Source organism: Marmota monax, unplaced genomic scaffold, assembly GCF_021218885.2.
Source record: "Marmota monax isolate L192 unplaced genomic scaffold, Marmota_monax_Labrador192_F-V1.1 WCK01_AAM20220418_F8-fsc00292, whole genome shotgun sequence".
Taxonomy (NCBI): Eukaryota; Metazoa; Chordata; class Mammalia; order Rodentia; family Sciuridae; genus Marmota; species Marmota monax.
This window is the reverse complement of record NW_026692864.1, coordinates 511,219-530,768: the sequence shown is the minus strand read 5'-3', so window position 1 is coordinate 530,768 and position 19,550 is coordinate 511,219. Positions and strand designations below refer to the sequence as shown.

The window sequence follows — 19,550 nt, the reverse complement described above, 5'->3', positions numbered from 1 at the left end:
CAGACTGCAGCGAAGCCTCCCATTCCTGAGGGAGTGCAGGCAGCTGGGAAAGTCCTGTTGCCCACTTCATCTGAGGCCCCACAGCAGGCCAGAGAACACACATGAGAGCCTTGGGGGCTCCTGGGATTGGAAGTGAAAACAGACTCAGGCAGTGATCTCTGCCTCTGGACAAACAGCTGAGCCGCCGCACATTCCAGCCCAGCCATGGGGGGGAGGGTGTTAGCCCTGGGCTCCAGGAGAGCTGGCTCTCCCACCCCTGGGCCGAGGTCATTGGGTCAGAATCTCGAGGAAGCTGGGAGTGACTGCCTGGAGGAGGAGAAGGTACTCAGACTCCAGGGAGGGGACAAGAGGCCACAGGGCCATCTGTGCCAAGGACCCCACACAGCTTAAAGGTGAAGGGTGGGTGGAGGGAGGAGGAGGGGAAGAACACCCAGCCATCCACCCAAATGCCCCCCAAGCACCTGACACACACCGGGCATTGTACTAGACCCCCTGTGTGATACTGTCATTACATTTAAAAAATTTTTGCTCAGGTGATCTGTACGCATTGTAGAAAAAGCAAGCGAAGTATACAGAGGAGAAAACCCTCCCTGAATCTGATCAGCCTGGGTGGTGTGCTGGTACATGTCCTGACCACCTCTGCACTCTGCATCTGAGTTTGTGAATGTGGCTCACTCAACATCTTGGCAGGCAGCTACCTGAAAGGAAGTGGAATGTCCCCATTTAGATAAGGAAAACAAGAACCGGAGCTGTGGGACTTGTCCAAGGTCACCAATAGGAAGTGGCAGAACTCAGCTCTGACCCAAGGTCTGGCTAACTCCCTAATCAAAGGGCCTGGAAGGCAGTGGAGGCTGGCTACTGCAGCGGAGGAAATGCCCAATTATATCCCTGCAGTTGAAAGGCAGGGACACTGGGCATCTTCCCTCTGGCCAGCAGCTCTGCACCAACCAAGCAGTTTGAGGCTGGGAGCCTAGCCACTACTTCCAGGGTGCTCGTGAGATCTGGTCAGGCAGGGCTGGGTGGCTTCACTGCTCATTCCACGGGTACCTGGACCCCCCACTGGTCTGAAGCCAGAGCCAGAGCCAGAACCAAAGCAGGGCAGGCCCAGCACCTAGCCCACAGTGTAGCCTCTCAACAGAGAAACTGCCCATGTTAAGGCAGGAAACCACACCCCCTTCTTGAGGGGGATAGGTTTGGGCCTGGCTAAACTGACCTCCAGGCAGCCCCTCAACGACACCCACCCCAAACAAGGAAATTCTGTGGAGAAGCCCAGGAAGCCAGGCCCAGCTTCCATACTGCCTGGTGTGGAATAAATCTGCCTGCTCAGTCCACTCCTAGGACCAGGGGACTTAAAGCAACAACCCTGCTCAGGTCCCCTGAAAGAAGGAGCAGGGCCAAATGCAGAGTGCCTGGCACAACGCTTGGCACGGAGCAGGCCTTGTCTTGGGGTGCCACTGTTATGGGAGGGGCAACTTTTAAGAAGACAAGTCACTCAATAGGATGAATTTTTTGTGGGGGGGTGCTGGGGATTGAACTCAGAGACACTTAACCACTGAGCCTCATCCCTAGTCCCCCTTTTTATTTTTTATGAGACAGGGTCTCACTAAGTTGCTTAGGGTTTCACTAAGTTGCTGAAGCTGGCCTTAAATTTGCAATCCTCCTGCCTCTGTCTCCCAAGCTGCTGGAATTACAGGAGTGTACCACCATGATGGGTCAATGGGATGATTTCTGCCAGTGAACAGGATATCAAAAAAAATGAAGATGCTGGGCTGGGGTTGTGGCTCAGTGGTAGAGTGCTCGCCTAGCATGCATGAGGCGCTGGGTTCGATCCTAAGCACCACATAAAAATAAAGATATGTGTCCACCTAAAACTAAAAAATATTAAAAAAGAAAATTAAGATGCTGAGATCTGGTGGTCAGGCATTGGGAAAGCCTCAGTGCCCATTCCTTCATTGGGGCCTGTGCACTCACTGTGCTGCCTAGCACACTTAGCCTCCAGATGCTCAAATGGCCCTTCCTGGCTGAAATTGCAACCTCCCCTGCCACAGTCTCCTCCGTCCCCTGGTTGCTCTTCTCCTTAGACCTTGCCCTGCTTCAGCACACTGAAGAGTTTACTTATTAACCTTGTTGACTACCTAGGGAGCCTTCCACAGGAAGCAGCTGTCTCACTCAGTGAGTTTTGTCTCTTCTCTCACTATAGCATCCTCAGTGCACAGGGTGAGCCTCACTCCTAAACTGCTGAATGAATGAATGGGCGTGGAAGAACACAGTCTCTGCTCTCTGAACTGGATGAAGCTTAGGTTGTAGTAAGATTTGCAGGCAGAGCGGTTTGGGCAGCAGAGCAGCAGTTGTGAAGCCTCAGGTCAGAGCAAGCTTGCAGATTCCAGGAGCATGAAGACAAGTCAGGGCCTCGGAGAGACCCACACAAATGACATGGGAGAGATGAGGGTCAAAGGTGGGGCCTCTGGAGACACAGTGAGGAATTCCAGTTTGACCCCACTGGGAGCCACTGACAGGACTGAGCAGGGGCCTATGTGGACTGCCCCGCCCCACTCCAAGCCACATCCCCTCGACTTGGCCCTGTGCTGGCTGCCCCACCTACTCAGCCCCACCTCCCCAATGTTCCCTCACTGTGGTCTCTGAGCTGCTGCTTGTCCTTTCCAGGAACACATCAAGTTACCTTCCAAAAGGTCATCCATCTGAACCTGTCCTGACCATTCTCACTGTGTTCCCCCTGCATTCAATGGCACCTTGAGCTCAAATGATCCCTTAAAACTGCTGTGGAGCTGGACATGGTAGTCCAAATTTGGGGCCAGCCTGGGTGACCTGGTAAGATTCTGTCTCAAAATTTAAAAAAAAAAAAAGGAAAAGAAAAAAGTCTGGGGATGTATGTAGTTCAGTGGTAGAGCACTTGCCTAGATGTGTGAGGCCTTGGGTTCAATTCCCAGTTAAACACATAAAATATACACACACACACACACAAAAAAAAAAAAAAAAGAAAAGAAACACCTGTTGTGGATAGGAACACCATCAATTTCCACAAACATTTACCCTAGCCTTAGTAAGCTACTGGGAAAATAGAGAAGTGGCCTAAATAGCCAATGACACAGGACAGGTGAACTGCGCACAGCCCCATGACAGAGGGATTGCTGTAATGGAAAGGGCATATGACCCTTCAGGGAGAAGGAAGCCTGTGTACGAGGCTTCCATGAGCCAGGTAGAGTCTATTTTTAATATTTTACATACAGTGGGGTGTGGTGTGCATGCCTGAATACCAGCTACTAGGGAGACTGGGGCAGGAGTACCACAAGTTCAAGGCCAGACTGGCAATTTAGCAAGACCCCCAGCACTTAGCAAGGCCTTGTATCAAAATTTAAAAAATAAAATAAATAGGGGTGGGGATATAGCTCAGTGATAGCTTGTCCCTGGGTTCAAGATCCAGTACTGGGGGAACAAAAGGTTCATATGGAAGCTACATTCTGCAAGGGTTATGGGATTAGTGGTGATTCTTTTCTTATGGTTTCCCGCCTCTTATGCAGGGTAGATAAGAGGATCAGATGGGAGAGGGATGAAGCCCCAGACAGTGGCCAGGTGTGAGAGTGGGCCTAACTTCTGTTGGTGGCATCACTCAGCTATCTGAGGGCACAGGCACACATGTTTACCTGAATGGGGAGGGATACCACCTGTAGAATCTGAACAGGTATAAAAGCTAAGAAAGCCAGGTACTCAGGTGGGTGAAACCAACTACTAAGAGGGACGTGGAAAAAGAAGCAAGTTCCAGAGCCTCACAGGCTGAGGAGCCCCAGATCCCCAGGTTCAACACCAGGAAGGATACAGGGCAGGCACTGGGGAGTCTACTTTGACACGGGGCTTCCTAACAAGAAATACCTCTCCATTACAGCTTCTAAAGATTACCCAACCTTGGGCTCCATCCCTGCACATCACAAGTTCTTTCCATGACCAGGCCAACCTCTGAGCTATATTCCTGCTTTGTTCCTACAGGGCCAGGCACCCAGGGCTTAGGGACAGCCCATGAAAGACTCACTGACCTGGGGTTGATCCCCATCTATTTCCTACACAAGTCTGTGCCTTGTGTGTAGAATTAGCCTGAGAGTTCCCTGTAAACAGCTGATCCAGCATTTGCCTTCTCTTCTCAAAGCTCCAATCACCCCTTCACTGCCACTAGCCAGCAGAACATTCCTGGGTCTAGGTTGGGTCTTCCCACACTCTTATGACCTGCAAAAAAGAGGGAGCCCTCTGCTTGGAGATATAGAAAATTCATACCCTGTCTTCCCTTCCCATCCTCTGCCTGGACACCATGTTACCTCTGGGACACGTTAACCTCCCCACCAAGACCAGCAGAGGCAGAGAGAATAACTGCATAGGGTGGGTTTGTCTTGGGCTCCTTGCTCTATGGGGCAGAGCTGACTGTGCCCCAGGGAAGAAGGAAAGGATGGGTAGCCTGGCTACTCTCTGATGGCACTGTTAGGGTACCTGGGCTAATCTGCCCCTATGATCCCAAGGTGTTGTCAGGCTGAACTGTTCTAGAGGTGTGGGACGATCCAGCACCCCAGAAGGACCCTTGACAGCCCAGGAATTTCAGCTGATCTCCCAAGGAAGTCCACAACCAAGGTGGAATTCAAGACTGCTGGGTTGGCCCATGGGAGAGCAGACTCGGAGCCACACCCAGCATCACCCTCCTGCTCTCTAGGAATGCACAACATAGGATTACAAACCCTCCCCCTTCTCCCCTTTGCTCAGGTTCCCCACAGCCTGTTACTAATCAAGAAGCTGCCCTTGCTTCCCCGACATCCTGTGTGAGGTCTGTGTGTGGCTTTGGCCTCCTGTTTGGCGGATGTGAGAACACCCCTGCACCTCCTATTGACGGGAGTGGCAGGGCAGGGCTGTAAGCCACTGGGGCAGCTGCTGACTGCTCAGTTTCTGTCCCTGCCTACTCAGATGCCCATGGCCGCTTTGCCAGGGTCCATGTTCCCTTGAAAAACCCAATCTCCCAGCAGCAAGGAAACCTGGGCTGAATCACACCTACATGGAGAACACAGGCTGAGGTGAGGGGACCAGATAACTGCTCACTAATGTCTTACGAAATAAAAATCACTGAGCACTATGACCAGATACTACTTTAGATGATTCCCATGCATCATCTTATTTTTTTTTTTTGTACTGGGGATTGAATCCAGGGGTGCTTTACCACTGAGCTACATCTCCAGCAATTTTTGCTTTTTTGATTTTGAGACAGGGTTTCATTAAATGTCTTACAGCCTCGATAAGTTGCTGAGGCTGGCCTTGAACTTTAAATCCTCCTGCCTCAGCCTCCCAAGCTGCTGGGATTCAAGCATCTCATTTAATTCTTCCAATTATTTATGAAATAATTGATTCAAGGTGGCATCAAGTCCCCAGTGAATCCAAGTTGCAGCTTTAAGTCTGATCTGAGTCCAGAATCCTCTATTCATTTCCAGCAGCTCTCCTGGGACACAAGTAGGCTGGATGGCGTCAGCCTCCACCCCCATCTCTGTCCACCCTATGGAGCTACAATCCTATCCATCCCACAACCCTGAGAGAGTTCTCCCACTGGGCCAGGTTCCTCCTGAAGCCTTTCCTCCATTATCCCTCCTGGGCCCATGAATGGGGCAGGAGGTGGGAATGCACACATTCCCATGTGGCAGCTTCAGCCCCCTCTGTCATCCTACACCAGACTATAGGCCAGTTAGATGTGGCCAAATGCTAGAAGAAGCAAAACCATCTGAGAAGCAGACAACTTGCTGGGGGTTGGGGTGGGTGGACTGTTCAGCCCATACAGTCCAGCCCCATCCTAGGGCCTCCTACCTGCCCTGAAACTTGAACAGCTGTTACAAGGAACTGCCAGGAGATGTCAGCTGCAGAATGGAGGGACTATGCCACAGTTTAATCCCCAGCAACTCATGGAAGGCATTCAAATTATTTTATTTCAAGAACTCTCTCATCTCCAAGTCTTTGCTCAAATGTCCCCTTCCTGCTGAGATTCAGGCTGACTACCTTTTAAAGCTGCAACCCACCACCATGGGGAATCCCAGCCCCTGCTCTCTTTTAACCCACAACTTATATCACCAATTATTGTGTTATTTATTACTTATCTTTGTTTTCTGTTACACATGTGCCCCACTCTAGAAAGTTCCATGATGACAGAGACCTTTATTTTAAGGATTTCATCCAGTACCTAGAACAATGTTGGGCCCTCAACAAGCACCGCTAAATACCTGCTAAATCAATGAATGAACAGCTGGACAGCACAGAATCAACCAGGTCTTCTCCAGTCATCGACTCCAAAGAACACTGAGGTGGGACCTATAGGTCCTCAGAAAACTACCCTTACCATGTTCTCAAGACCTGTGTCAAGGTCAGGGCCATGTGGATGTCATCAAGGTACCCTGCTAGAGATATCCTGGTGGTTACTGCCTTGGACCAATACTCCAAGACACCAAGCTCCTTTGAAAGGATAATCCCAGATTATTATTAAATATTAGCACTATTTACTAGAGCCAAATAGATCTGTGCCTGATGTCCCTTTTGTCAAACCCTGGGAACACTGAGTCAGGTGCTTCAAGAGATGGCTCTAGTCTCTGCTGAATTCCTGAAGGGTAGAGTCAGGTACCTTGCAGGTTCCCTGTCCCCACACCCAAAGAAGCCTCTCCTACTCAAGAATTCATCATAGTTCCTGGGAAGGGGAAGGAGTGGGGTGACTCTTCAAAGGATCAGTTTCCTCTGAGGCAGGGCAAGGAGTAAAAGCCACCCCAGGAGGTGGCCACAGGGCACAGCAAGTGGGGAGCTCCCTGGGATCCAGAGCTGGGTACAGTAAGCAGGGTCCCCCCCTCCCCGGGGAACACCATCTTCTACTCTGTACCCTGTTTCTCCCTGCACACTGCACCTGGGCAGAGGAAAACAAAGTTGCCAAGCCTATCTGGCATGCCTCAGCCAGGAAGAGCCCCAACAGCATTACTGCCCAAGTGAGATAAGAGGGCCTCTCAGAGCTGAGTACTGAGAATTCCCAAGTCCAGGCCACCAGTGTGCTCCAAATAGCCAGCCAGAGAAGCCACCCTGGCCTTGTGGGCCTCCACCCTGGCCCCCAACTCTGGTGTCTCACTGGCTGCTCCTGATTCATCTGGAAAGACCATACAGCTCAGTCTCCCATGCTGCTCCTGGAGGCTCTTGTTAGGGATGTTCAGGTGTCCCAGTGGATAGTAGGAGGTCACAGGCTGATGGCAGAGGGTTCAAGCTTTCATGTTCCATGTATCACTTTCCCTCCCAGAAGGAGAGTCTAGGGGGCCAGAAAGCCTGGCAGGAGAGGACACCTCCTCCCTAAGTGAGGTTGGAAGGGAGCACTATGGAATTTCCAATCTCCTTAAGGACCACAGAGCAGCACAGGAATGTGCTGCCCCGCCTCCCTCCACCCCCAATAGGATATAGAGAGTGCACAGCGGGAGCCCTCCAGGCCTGCGGGAGCAAAACAGATTAGATTTTGCAATCAGGAAAGACCCTCCATCAACCCTCACTCCTGGCTCACCTAAGGAGCAAGGGAAATAAGAGGAGCAAAGGGAACAGAATGTCAGGTGAGGAGAGGCCCCTGCCCGATCCCTGAAAAGTATCTCAGAGGAACAGTTCTGACCTCCAGAGACTTTAAAAGACCACAAAATCATGGTCCCTCGTCTGATTTCTGGACAGAGAAACAAATTCCCTCAATCCATTAGGTACTTCCAAGAGGTCCAGGTGTCTACTCAAAGGCCTGTGAGTGACTGACACTTTTTATACTTCCTGGGGAAGCAATGAGGTCCTAGTCCTTGGGTGCCTACTATGCAGCAGGCCACACATGCTCATATATTCACCTTGTCAGCAACATCTGCAAAAACAAGGCTTGACATGGTTAAGTGACTGAGCTACGGTCACCCAACAAGAACTCAACTAAGCATGATTGTGTTTGACACTAAAAATCTTAATGAACATCGACTGCCAAAGACCATCAGGAAAGAAGAATCTTTTTCTGCATTACTTTACCCTTTCTAAATTCTTTCATTTGTTTCACTGTGAGCCCTGATTCCCTTTTCTGTTTTGTTATCCCGGACTATCAACCCTTTCTTCTTTTAATATTGTGGTCTATTAAAAACTCACAGTTACTTTAATATAATTAAAATTACACTAATCTGCCACCCAAGGAGAAATTCTGTTCCCTTTCAGATGCAGAATAACCCCAGATCCTAGAAACACTGTTCAAGGGCCCTCAAAGGGACTGTTCCAGGCTAACTTCAGAGAAGAGAACCACAATTTGGTCAAAGCCAGAAGCTGGGCTTGAGTCCTGATTGCCTCCAGCAAGCTCTGTGATGACTTAGGAAACTACATTCAGTTCGAGGTCCATAAAATAAAAAAGCTGCCTTCTCATGCCTCCTGAAATCCCAGCTTACAGACCCAATCTTCCTCAAAAGCCAGTTCTGATCTTGGCTTCTCCTGGGTGTGCCAGCACAGCACTCTTCTGCAGCAATCCTCTTCTTCTCACCAGCGTTTTTCACTCTGACACACCCATGCCCTCCCTGCTTAGAGTTTCTTCTGCAGAATCCTGAGTTACATACTCTTGCAGTGTCCACAGTGCCCAGGTGAAGGCAACAGGCGATAACATATGAACCCCAAGGGAAAGAGTACTGAGTCTAAGTCCCAGCCTCCTCCCCCAAAGTTCACCTGTCTCAGGTGAACGCCTTCAAGAGCCACACGGCGGGTGCCCTGGTTACAGTCAGGTTTTCCCACAATCAAGGCCCAGTGTCTCCACCAACCGTCCAGTAGGAGCAAACCAAGACACACTTTTTGGGGGCAAGAATTTTCCACTCTTCATCAAATCTAACAGCGCAACTCCCCCACCCCTCAGACAGAGTTTCAACACCGTTGTCTAAAGGTGTCCAAAGCCGCCTAGGGTAGAAAAAGGGCCGGAGATCGAAGTCCCTCCCGCGGGCTTCCTGCGTCCGGGGATTAGGAGGCACAAAGGGCCGACAGGGAGAGAGCCCAGATGGCAGGGTAGGGGCTAAGCCGCAAGGTAACGCGCTCGCGGAGACAGGGTCACAGGAGACCCGCGTCGCGGGCCTCCCCAGCCAGGCCTTGCACGTGGGGCTCGGGGACTCGGTCTCTGCCCGTGGTGTTCCCACACCTAGTCCGGCCGGGCACCTGTTTCCACGCTCCCGAAAGCCAACACTATTGTGCAAACCCAAATACCAAGTTTGGTAATCGGGGGCGGGTCAGGCACAGAGTTCCCAGCGGCACTTTCTACAGGTGTCTTTCTCCCAGTGGAGCTACACGACAAGGACAAGGACGAGGCGGCGGACCTAGGCGCAGCCCTACCGCCCGTAAGCCCAAGAAGCCCAGGGGTCTCGGCCTTCCCCCTCCTCCCCGCCCCGAGGCGCCGCAAAGGGGCGGGGCGGGCCGGGCTAGGTGGGTCCCAGCCCGCACCTCACCTGGAACCCCAGGACGGCGCCTGCCCGAGGCCTCGGCGTCCCTTGGCCCCCGCCGCCGGCTCCGCTGGTTCTGCCGCGCGGGCCCACGGGCTGTTAGCTGGGCGGCCGTCTCCTTCCTGCTCACCTCCGGCGCGGAGAGCCGGGGGCGGAGCTGCCGCTATTTACATAAAGGGCGAGCCGGCAGGGCCCGCGGAACCCTGAGAGCCGGGCCCCAGCGGCCCGCCCCCGGCCGGCCCCGCCCCCGCCGCCCTGCGCCGACGGGGCGCGGGTGCAGCCCGGCGCCCTCGAGGGCGGGGACCACGCTCCGGCCAATCCGCAGCCCCAGGAGCGCAGGGGCGGGGTCGCAGCCTGCGTGAATATGCACGAGGCGCTGTCGGCCCGCCCCTGCTCTCACCTGCTCTCACCTGACCGAAGGACTACAGGCCGCGCCCAGTGTCCCGCCGCCTCCAAGAGGAGGAAATAGTTCCCGGAACCCCCGGGCAGTCTCCGGCCGCCTCCCAGGCTCAACTCCTGGAGGAAGCCATCCCTCTCCCTCTACTCGCCCGGATCTGTCAAGGAAGGGGAACAGCCCGCCAGTCCTCCAGAGCGCTGGGCGGGGACAGTGACTGGCGAACCCAGAACTTGGTTTCAGGTCCCACGTGTAGGGTTGTAAAGAGATGAGGGCGTGGCAGCAAGCGCCTTCTCCTGGGGCTAGCTCCCCTCTTCTATTACTGTGGAGGGACAGTCACAAAGATCAGTTTTTAGTTCAAGCAAGGGAGGGGGTTAGAATGATGAGGGGCGGGTATGGAAGGGGGCTGGGGCCTGGGGTGCTAACCACGCACAGCTGCTTGTGGTCACTGAGTGACCCGGATTCAGGCCACACGGACATGGCGCCTCCGGGCCACCTTTATACCCCCGACTGGGCTACGTTAAGGGAAGAAACAATAGAGCACTAGTCTCCCTACTTGGAGTACCTTACAGGAGACCTGCAACTTCCCAAGCCTTCTGACAGTGCAAGCTCGTGGAAAGTTTTGAAGTCGCTGTCCTGCCGTAAGTGGGTAAAATAGAGGGTGGAGGTGGTCCAGTATATCCAGCCACAGCAGAAAAAAAGATCTATTTTTAATGGCTTTGGCTCTATGGCGGCAAAACAGGCACCCTTTTGTTAAAGGCACGGAGTCCTCTCTTCTGTCCCACCTCCTGGGCCTCTGAAATCTAGTCCTGAGTTCCAAGGGGGTCACTGAAGGCAGTACTCTCAGGCCTGAGACTTGAAAGCTGCAGAGCCCAAGCAAGGGGGTAATGATATGGGGCAGGGTTTTACTTTCCTGCAAGTATCAGACACCCAGGGCCAAGGCACACACTGGCCCCTACAGGTCAGAGTCTTTAAGTACAGGAGGCAGCTGAGATAGTCCCTGAGAGCAAAGAGTTCAGGTCTCCCAGAGCAGGCTCCAACACCTTCAGAGCTGTAGTCAGTGCTCCAGATCCCCAGGCAGTGTGAAGTCCCTGAAGCTGTAGAAGGAGATGTCACCATGATCCACCAGGGCAAAGATTAGTGGGACATCCCCACTCTGGTAGGACAATTGCTTGAGGCTGCAGAGGTCTGGGACAGGCTCATCAAATCTGTAGGTATAAGGGTTGGACTGAGACTAGGCCTTACCCCACCCCTAAGCCCCAGGATACCAGCTCCTCTGAGGCTCTCAGGGAAGACAGTTGGGAACCCTTGAGCTCTCCTGTCTCCAAATGACATGGCTCTGATAAGTTCTCCAAGAGACACCCAGTACTCTAGTAGGGTAAGAGAGTTAGGAAGGGCCAAGTTCTCACCACTCAGCCCAATCCACATCCCTTCTGCTGGGTGAGCTCATGACTAAAGTGGCATAAGAGAGACTACCCAAGAATGCTAACAACGAGGAACCAAGGGTTAAGAAGCTTGAGCTCCTATGGCACTAACTGGCTGTGTTGCCTCATACATATCGCTCAACTTCGTTGGACCTCAGGTTCTTCTCAGGGATTGGCCCAGGAGAGAATAGGGGAGAGAAAGTCCATATGGTTCACAGGACAACTGGCAGTAGCCCAGGGGTGGTGCTTGCTCATATCATACCCACTAATGCACATCCGGACATAGGGTTTGCCAGGGTTATTCTTTCGGAATGAGGCCACAGCGTCAGCCTGGTAAACATCAAAACTGATCTCCAAGCCTCCGGACTTCTTCAGCAGCCTGGAGAATAGAGTGAGAAACCTTAGGACAAAGACTCTTTTTCCCACATTTCCTTTCCACCACACCCTTTTCCCATCACCAATTCCAGGAAGCAGCCTTGTCCAGGGGAACTGAAGCTGTAAGGTGCCACTTAAAAAAGAGGAGCTTCAGGGCTGGGGTTATAGCTCAGTTGGTAGAGTGTTTGCCTCACATGCACAAAGCCCTGGGTTTAATCCTCAGCACCACCCAAAAAAAAAAAAGGGAGGTGGGGGGCTTCAAACCTTTGAGATAAACCCACCTGTCATTCTTCCCACTCCCCTTGACACAAATGAACATTAGCTGTTGCTAGGAACTAAAGCATGTGGGAAAGGGTCCCAAAAGGCATACTCTAGCTCACAACCAACCCTAGGAGCCAAATCCCAGCTGTCACTTCACCTAGCAGCTGATATAATTACGAAGACAGGCACCACTTGGAAACTTACCCGGCACCTCCATCAGCTAGGTGTGTTGTCTGCAGCACGGAGATATGCTGAAGGACCAGGGCTACAGAGCAGTGAAAACAAGGTGTTGGAGAGATGGAAGGGGAGTCAACTTTATATCCACTCCCTTCACATTGCTGAATCTGCTATCTAGTTTAGGGTTGTCAGATTTACCAAAATTTCTTTAGTATAGTATGTCCTGTGTAATATTTGCAACATACTGAAAAATTACATTTGTTTTTGTTTTTGCTATACTGGGGTTTGAACCTAGGGGCACTCTGCCACTGAGCTACACTCCCGGCCCTTTTTATTTTGAAACAGGATCTTGCTAAGTTGCGCAGGCTGAGTTGGAACTTGCAATCCTCCTGCCTCAGCCTGAGTAGCTATAATTAACAGTGTAATTGCCAGGCCCAGTGGCAAAAATTAGTTATTATTACTTGAAATTCAATTCTAACTGATTTGGTAACCCGAATCTAGTCACCTACAACATACCATGTCCCTATGATGATTTTTAGTAGTTCTGAATTTGTTACTACATTTAGCTTAGGCAATTTTTACCCTGCTAGTTCCCTGTGCTTAAAACCAAGGACAGTATTTATCCTTTAATTTAGCCAAGATAACACTTCCATGTTCAAACTAACAGGTTTGGAGGGGAGGAGACCACAGCTAGTAAGTGTCAAAGTCACTGATATTATCTTGTTTATAGTTTTAAGGATGCATGTGCAGTTTCACACCTCTCACCTCCCTGGACTGACTCACAATGGCTAAACCTTCCCCTGTGGGCACTGCTATTCAAGTCTACAGAACTGACTGTCCTCATAGGTTCTGTCCTCACAGGTTCCATTCTACAGCTGTCTCCTCCCACATATTAAGCTTCATCCAGTACTGGTCAATCCATGACCCTTTCAAAGTCATGATTTTCAGCTACCAGTGGCCTGCAGAGATATGGCAGGATGAAGAGGTACCTGGGGAGTCCACCTGTCCTGGACTCAGCAAGGGGGTGATGGGCTGACTCCACAGGTGTCGGGGGTAGCTCTGACTCTTCTGCATGTCTCGCCTCTGCAGCAGCTCCTTGTATTCCCGCCAGCTGGAGCAAGATTGCACCTCAGGGTCTATGTTTATGTCCTGGAACTGCCGGGCCTCTGCTTGTTCCTGGTCCCATTGGGAAAGCTTCTCCTTCCGCTGGTTCAGCTTCTGACACCAGGATTCAGCATCTATCTCCCGCCCAATGACGTTGGCTGGAAGCAACTCTGGGGCTGGGGCAGATAGGAAGGTGTAGCGACCATCCAAAGCCATGTTGGGGAAGGAGATCTGCTCAAAGTTCCAGCGAGGCTTACGAGCTCCCTTGATTCCATTCTCTACCTTGCCACTTTCTCGGTCATACCCCACACTCTGACTGGTCAGACTAGGGCAGGGCTCCAGGGAACCCAGAAATGGAAAGGTGACCCCTGGGCCTTTTGCAGGGCTTGGCTCCTGGGGTTTCTCAACTGGGCATTGGCTATTTTGGTTGCAGTCAGGTGGGCTGGAGGCTGCCAGGCTCGTGGATGGCAGGGAAGTCTCCAGGGCCGTGACTTTTTTATTAACACACCTGAAGGACATGGGAGAAAAAGCAACACATTAGCTCCTGACTGCCAAGGTGCACACACCCATGTGAGCTGAGGAAGACAGGTCTTCTGCTGTCTCCCTGGGTCTATGTGAGAACTGCCCAAGCCCATGCATTCTTCAAAGTCCCAGCCACCAACACTCCCAGCTTGTGGCCACAGTGGGGGGCATTACTCAGAGCTGGTATTCCTCTTCCTCTTGCCAGTCCCGTCCTGCAGGCGCTGGGCACAGCCATCCAAGTTTAGCTGTCTCTCATAAGGGGACAGGATGGAGCTATGGAGTAAGAATAAACAGCAAGTAGGCAATAGATCCACTTCCCCACACTGGTGCTCCTAGCGGAGTTCATGAGGAACTGGCCAAGAGGACAAGTCAGCGCTAAGGTCAGAGCCATACCTAAGAGTAAGGCTCTGAGCAGACTTGCATGAAAGATATGTGGGGACAGCCACAGGGGCCATTATGTGCCTTTGCCTAGGCTCTGGATATCACCAATGACACATCTAAGCAGAGACTCACTGAAGAGCCAGCAATAATGTGATTAATCAGAATGGGACACAGCTCAGTTGTAGAATGTGCCTGGTGTGAATAAAACCCAGGGTATAATAAATTTAAACAAATGATTAATCACTGATGAGGAAAACCAAGAGGAACTAGAAAACTTGAAAAATCAGAAAAACAAAGATAAAATTAAAACATTTTTTTCTTATGTATATATGTACACACATGTGAATACTGACTAGTCCCTTTTTCTCACAAAAAAATGGCATTGTACTAACACACTACTTTGTAATCCCCTTATTTCTCCCCACTCAATCATATATTATGGACTCAGTCCCTTATTACTATAGTATAGTATTCTTCCCTGCCATGTTTTCCCCCTCCCCGCCACTGGAGATTGAACCCAGGGCATTCTGAGCTACTTCCCCAGCCATTTATATTTTTTATTTTGAGACAGGGTCTTCCTAAGTTGCTTAGGGCTTTGCTAAGTTACTGAGGCTGGCTTGAACTTGTAATCCTCCTGCCTCGGGGTCCAGAGTTGGTGGGATTACAGATGTGCACCATAGTGCCTGACCCTGCCATGAATGTTTTTTCTTCTCCCAATGTTTGATACAGTAGCCACTATTTCAAGTGTCTGTTAAATTTCAATCAATTAAAATGAAATGAAATTAAAATTTCAGTCCCAGAATTGCACAAGCCACATAAATAGACAATATGGATGTGGAAGTTTTCATCACCACAGAAAGTTCTATGAGAACAACACTGCTTAAATAGATAAGCAGCTCTAGGCTGTTTCTGATTTTGTAAAGTGATGGTGTTTTGTGTACACTCCACACTAAATACAAGTTGTGTGGGGCAGCATTTGGATCTGTTGTTCCTCAGCAGCAAGTGCAGGGCCTGACACCAGTTAAGTGGTCAATAATATTGCTGAATGAATGAATGAATGTTCTCACAAGGGAACTTCTATGCACAGCCATGACTATTTCTCTAATATAGATCCCACTTTTAGAAAATAAAGGCTGTGCCTGTTTGTATCTCAACGTTCACAACGAGCTGCAAGTATTTAGCCCTTATCTGCAGCTGGGTCTTGATTTGATAACCTACTAGAAAATGCAATGATGGGATCTGTCCCCATATGCCTCCCTATGAAGTACTTCAAGCCCAGATCCATGGTCTATGTCCAGGGAGCTGCATTCCAGCCAAAGGTTCCAGGTAAGAAAAGGCCACTTTCTACCTAGGGTTAAGCATCCAGGTCTCAAGATGAGAATGAATAAGAAAGAGATAGGGACTTACCTCGGTTGGAATCGTCGAACCACATAGCCCAGTCTCTTCAGGTGGCTGAAGACCTCAACAAGAAAAAAAAAAAAAAAGTTCAGATGTTCATTCTTAAAAACACCAATAGTTCCCCAGACACAAGCTGTTCCCCATTTGCTCCTCCTGCACACCCCACAAGATGTCCCCCCCTTGCTTCTCCTGTACATTCCCAAACCCTAGGACTACTGGGACCACATGCATTATAAATGCCATCCCCAAAGTATGATCTGTTTCTGAATTTCTGTTCTCTTATTCTGGACACAAATGACATTTAGCAATTTTATTTTTATTTTTTGTGGTGCTAGGGATTAAACCCAGGGGCACTTTACAACTGAGCTACATCCCCAGTTCTTTATTTTTAATACAGGGTCTCACTAAGTTGTTGAGGCTAGCCTCGAACTTGCAATCCATCTCAGCCTCCTGAATCACCAAGATTACAGGAGTAATCTCATGGCAGCATAAACACAAATCCCAAAAAGCCAACAGTGATGGACCAGAAGAACTATGCCCTAGAATGTTTTGATACTAAGTTTGGACAAAAAGCTGGGAGAAGGTGGTAGTTATCTCCTCAATCCCCACCTCTCCATAGTCCTGAGTGGAAACAGTCCCTAGTAAAAAGCCACATGTTCATCCTTGTGTCCCTCATCCATATCAGAGGGATATATCAGGAAATCTCTCCCATCTTACTTGATCTGACCATTTCCTCCTTTAAGGACCTTCTCTTGGCTTCAGTGATCCCACTTGTTTTTCTCCTTTGTCACCAGACACTCCTGAACTTCTGGTCCTATATTCCCCCTAACCTCCCCAATGTGGTAAGTCCCAAGTCTCAGACCCAGCCCTCTGGATGCACTCCCATATAGACCCATGGCTTACATCCACCCATGTGCTTATGATATCCACATTTATGTCTCGCCTTGACTTCTACCAAGACTCCAAGCTTATGTATCCAATTGTTTGTTTGACATCCTCACTTGGATATCCAAGAAGCACCTTAAAATTAACTTTTCTGAAACAAGCTCTTTATGGTCTCATCTTCTGGAATCTGTTCCTTCCTGGGTATTCCCAGCCAGCAAATGATATTACCACTCAACCGCTGGTTCATGACCAATGAATAATCCTTGATTCTTCTCTATCCTCAAATCAAAAATCCAATGCATTGGCAAAGTCCTATCCATTCTTTCTTCACAATTTCTGAGATTCATCTATTTCTTTTCATTTACTGATATCCTACCTCATCCCCAACCTACCTTCTCTTACCTAAACAAATATCCCAGACTCTACCACTTCTCCTCTACTTCATCTTCTATCTAGCATCTAGTTCTCTGTAAAGATAATATTCATTTGCTTATTTTATTATCTGATTGCCACCATTAAAATGTGAGCCCTGTGACAACGCAGTCCTTGTCTGTCTTGTAGCCACCCCAGCATGTGACACTAACTATTCCTGACACTTCAATGGTACTTGTCACAACTCACTGACTTAATGAATGGAGGCTCCTGGTAGTGGTGGTGGGAGGGGGGATATGACAATTACCTGGTACTGCAGGAAATTCACAGTATCCCCAGACAGCAACAGCTGGTAGGCCTCCTGGATAGACAGTGGCAGGTCTTGGTGGAAAAGCTGAATAGAGCCCTGGAAATGGGGACCACATTTCAGCTGTGCACCCTTCCTGCAGTGCCACAGCCAGGGGCAGCTCCTGGTGCTATATTCCCACCACCACCTCCCAGCATCTCAGCAAGAATATGAACAACCAGCAAAGTGAGAAGGCACCCCAATTTGAACAGGAATCCCTGCTCCCTGCACAGAATTCCTGCCTCCCTCTCTAACAAGCCCAATTACAAGTTCACTGGAAATGTTGTGTATGCTTTCACTCCAATAAAAACAAGTCCTTCCCATTCCTTGGTCCTGACTATTTCCTCTGGGGACTCTCCTGGGACTGCACTCACACACTCCAGCAGATACAAAGCCTCTTCGGGGTGAAGCCGCTGCTGGCCCTGTTCTGAGAAGCCCATGGTCTGCCAGAATTTACCCTGTAAGGGACCCAGAGCAAGAGTCACAAATGAACTGGTATAGTGGCACTCCTGCCTCCACCAAGAATCTTAATTAAGTTTCTCCAGAGACCCTCATCATAACTGTTCTTATTAACAGAATATCAGCAAAAATTTCTTAAAAAAAAAAAAAAAAAACCTCAGTGTGAGTTTTTTGTGAGGACTAAATTGCTGTCTTTCAAAAAGCTAAGTTTGGCCACAGACTTGATGATGTTACTTCTGCTTTTGCACTAAAACTTGCAAAATTCTTGAAATGTAAAAGAACCAAGGTAACACCATTTTATTCTGACCTGAATCCATTTTATGCTTGCTTAAAATGTTTTCTTTACAGCCTCCTGACAGCTGTATCTATGTCGACTACAGTACATTAGGACCTTTCCATAGCCCTGACTATGGCCCTGATGTATAACAAAAATAACGCTGAAATGTATACTCAAAACAATTCTCTCATGTAATCAAAATACCTGTCTTTCCGAACTACATCTGTCTCAACTGTCTTTGTTGTTTTTGCCTTTATAAACTCTGTGCTTCCAAAATCTAAGTGCTGGAAGTTCTTTGAGGCGTTAGCCTGCTCCCAGTCACTTGCCTGGCTTGCTCACTAAAGGACCTTTTTTCCCCTTTCAGTTTGGCTCAATAAGCATGGTGGTCTATAGTTCTTGCACACACCGTAACACTCTGACTAATCTAAAAAAATCGGGCAAAAGCACTTTTTTGTGAACTAAAAAATAATAATACTTTTAGACTCCTACAAAAATATAATCCTTCAAGTCCCTCCCCCACCGTGGGTATAAAGTTCCAAGAATTTCCAGGGGCAATAGCCCCTCTAGACCCTGCAGCCAATAAATCTGCTTCCTGAAATTCCTCGGGTGTCCAGCCTCTTGCGTCCTACATCACTAGGAGGGCAGCGACGGGTGACCGTCAATGAGCCCGGCCGCTCACCGCAGGGGACTTCAACTCCACGAAACCCTCTTCCGGCCTCCACTCAGCTGCCACCAAGCTGCCCCTGGCGAGGAGTAGGGAGGGGTCCGTCTCAGTCCCCCAGACACCCCGGCGGGGTCTGGCCCCGCCGCCCAGCCGCCCCCCACCCCGGCCCAGCCCCCTCACAGGCGCTCCACGCGCTCCTCGGCCAGCAGCTGCCAGAGCTCTTCGCGACATAGACGCAGACGCTCCGCCTGAGTCGCCGAGCGGTCGGGAAGGAAGTCCTTGGGGCCATGCGACCGCTGGGGCAGCTTCTGGGACCGCGAGCGGGCAGCCAGGAGCTCCGCGGCACTGGGGGACAAAGAGACAGGCGGTCGGCGCCGAGCTCGAGGCCACCCTGCCGGGCCCGGCCCCCTCTTCCTACCGGCCGCTCACCCCGCGCCCCCGGACCCTCGTGCGGCACCTGAGCACGCGCCCCGCGGGAACCTCCACGCCCCCGTGCTCGGGTTCGGGCTCCATCGGGCCTCGTCTGCGGAAGCGCGCGCCGCCCATGCCCCGCCCACCGCCGGAACTCCGCGCCGCCCTAGCGCCGGCGGCTCGGAGCCACGCTCCTCCCGTACCCAGCAAACACGCCGGCTTTCCCCCTTCCTGGTGTCCTGGGTCCTAGCGCCGGCCCACACACGTGTACCTCTATTCCGGCGACTGTTTAACTTGCAAGTGGATGCGCAGCTTTTCAGTCCTGTCCCAAGTCCTCTTCGGGGCCCCTCTCTAGTAAAACTTGAACTGGCGTCAGGGACTGTAGTATGAACAGATGTGGGACCCTCCACTCCCTCCCCCGGGCTGGGCAAGGAGGGAAAAGGAGCTTAGAGAGGGGATAACAGTGGGTTCCCGGATTGCAGCTTTGCTAACTGGAGGCCACCTGGGTTTGTCGGGAGCGGTCCGAAGAAGTTCGAGATCCCTTCAGGGTCTGCCATTGGATCCCTTCCGAGGAGCTCCAAAACTGAGTTTCGAGGGCCTCAGGGTGGGAGGCGCTGTCCG

The 19,550-nt window shown here is 50.7% G+C and overlaps 2 protein-coding genes across 12 annotated transcripts in view; both read right to left on the bottom strand.

Annotated features, from left to right (window-relative positions):
* Positions 1 to 9,635, bottom strand: part of Llgl2 (LLGL scribble cell polarity complex component 2) — a 37,878-nt gene extending 28,243 nt beyond the window's left edge. For all 9 annotated transcript variants that reach the window (XM_046449546.1, XM_046449543.1, XM_046449544.1 and 6 more), the window contains exon 1: positions 9,486 to 9,635. The gene's annotated coding sequence lies outside the window, so the exon portion shown is untranslated. The remainder of the gene's footprint in view (positions 1 to 9,485) is intronic.
* Positions 9,636 to 10,553: 918 nt separating this feature from the next.
* Tsen54 (tRNA splicing endonuclease subunit 54) lies at positions 10,554 to 19,088 on the bottom strand. Of its 3 annotated transcripts, none has more exons than XM_046449607.2 (11): positions 18,976 to 19,088; positions 18,699 to 18,863; positions 18,534 to 18,597; positions 17,493 to 17,576; positions 17,080 to 17,178; positions 15,525 to 15,577; positions 13,911 to 14,009; positions 13,100 to 13,722; positions 12,138 to 12,198; positions 11,560 to 11,676; positions 10,554 to 11,081 (listed from the first exon to the last, which is right to left on the bottom strand). In XM_046449607.2, exons 1-11 carry the CDS (start codon positions 19,062 to 19,064, stop codon positions 10,931 to 10,933), a joined length of 1,605 nt encoding a protein of 534 aa, XP_046305563.1. In that variant the 5' UTR covers positions 19,065 to 19,088; the 3' UTR covers positions 10,554 to 10,930. The 3 variants fall into 3 exon arrangements, with proteins under 3 accessions (XP_046305563.1, XP_046305565.1, XP_046305564.1); XM_046449609.2 differs by having other exon boundaries at positions 10,554 to 10,970; XM_046449608.2 differs by lacking the exon at positions 17,493 to 17,576.
* Positions 19,089 to 19,550: the final 462 nt, after the last annotated feature.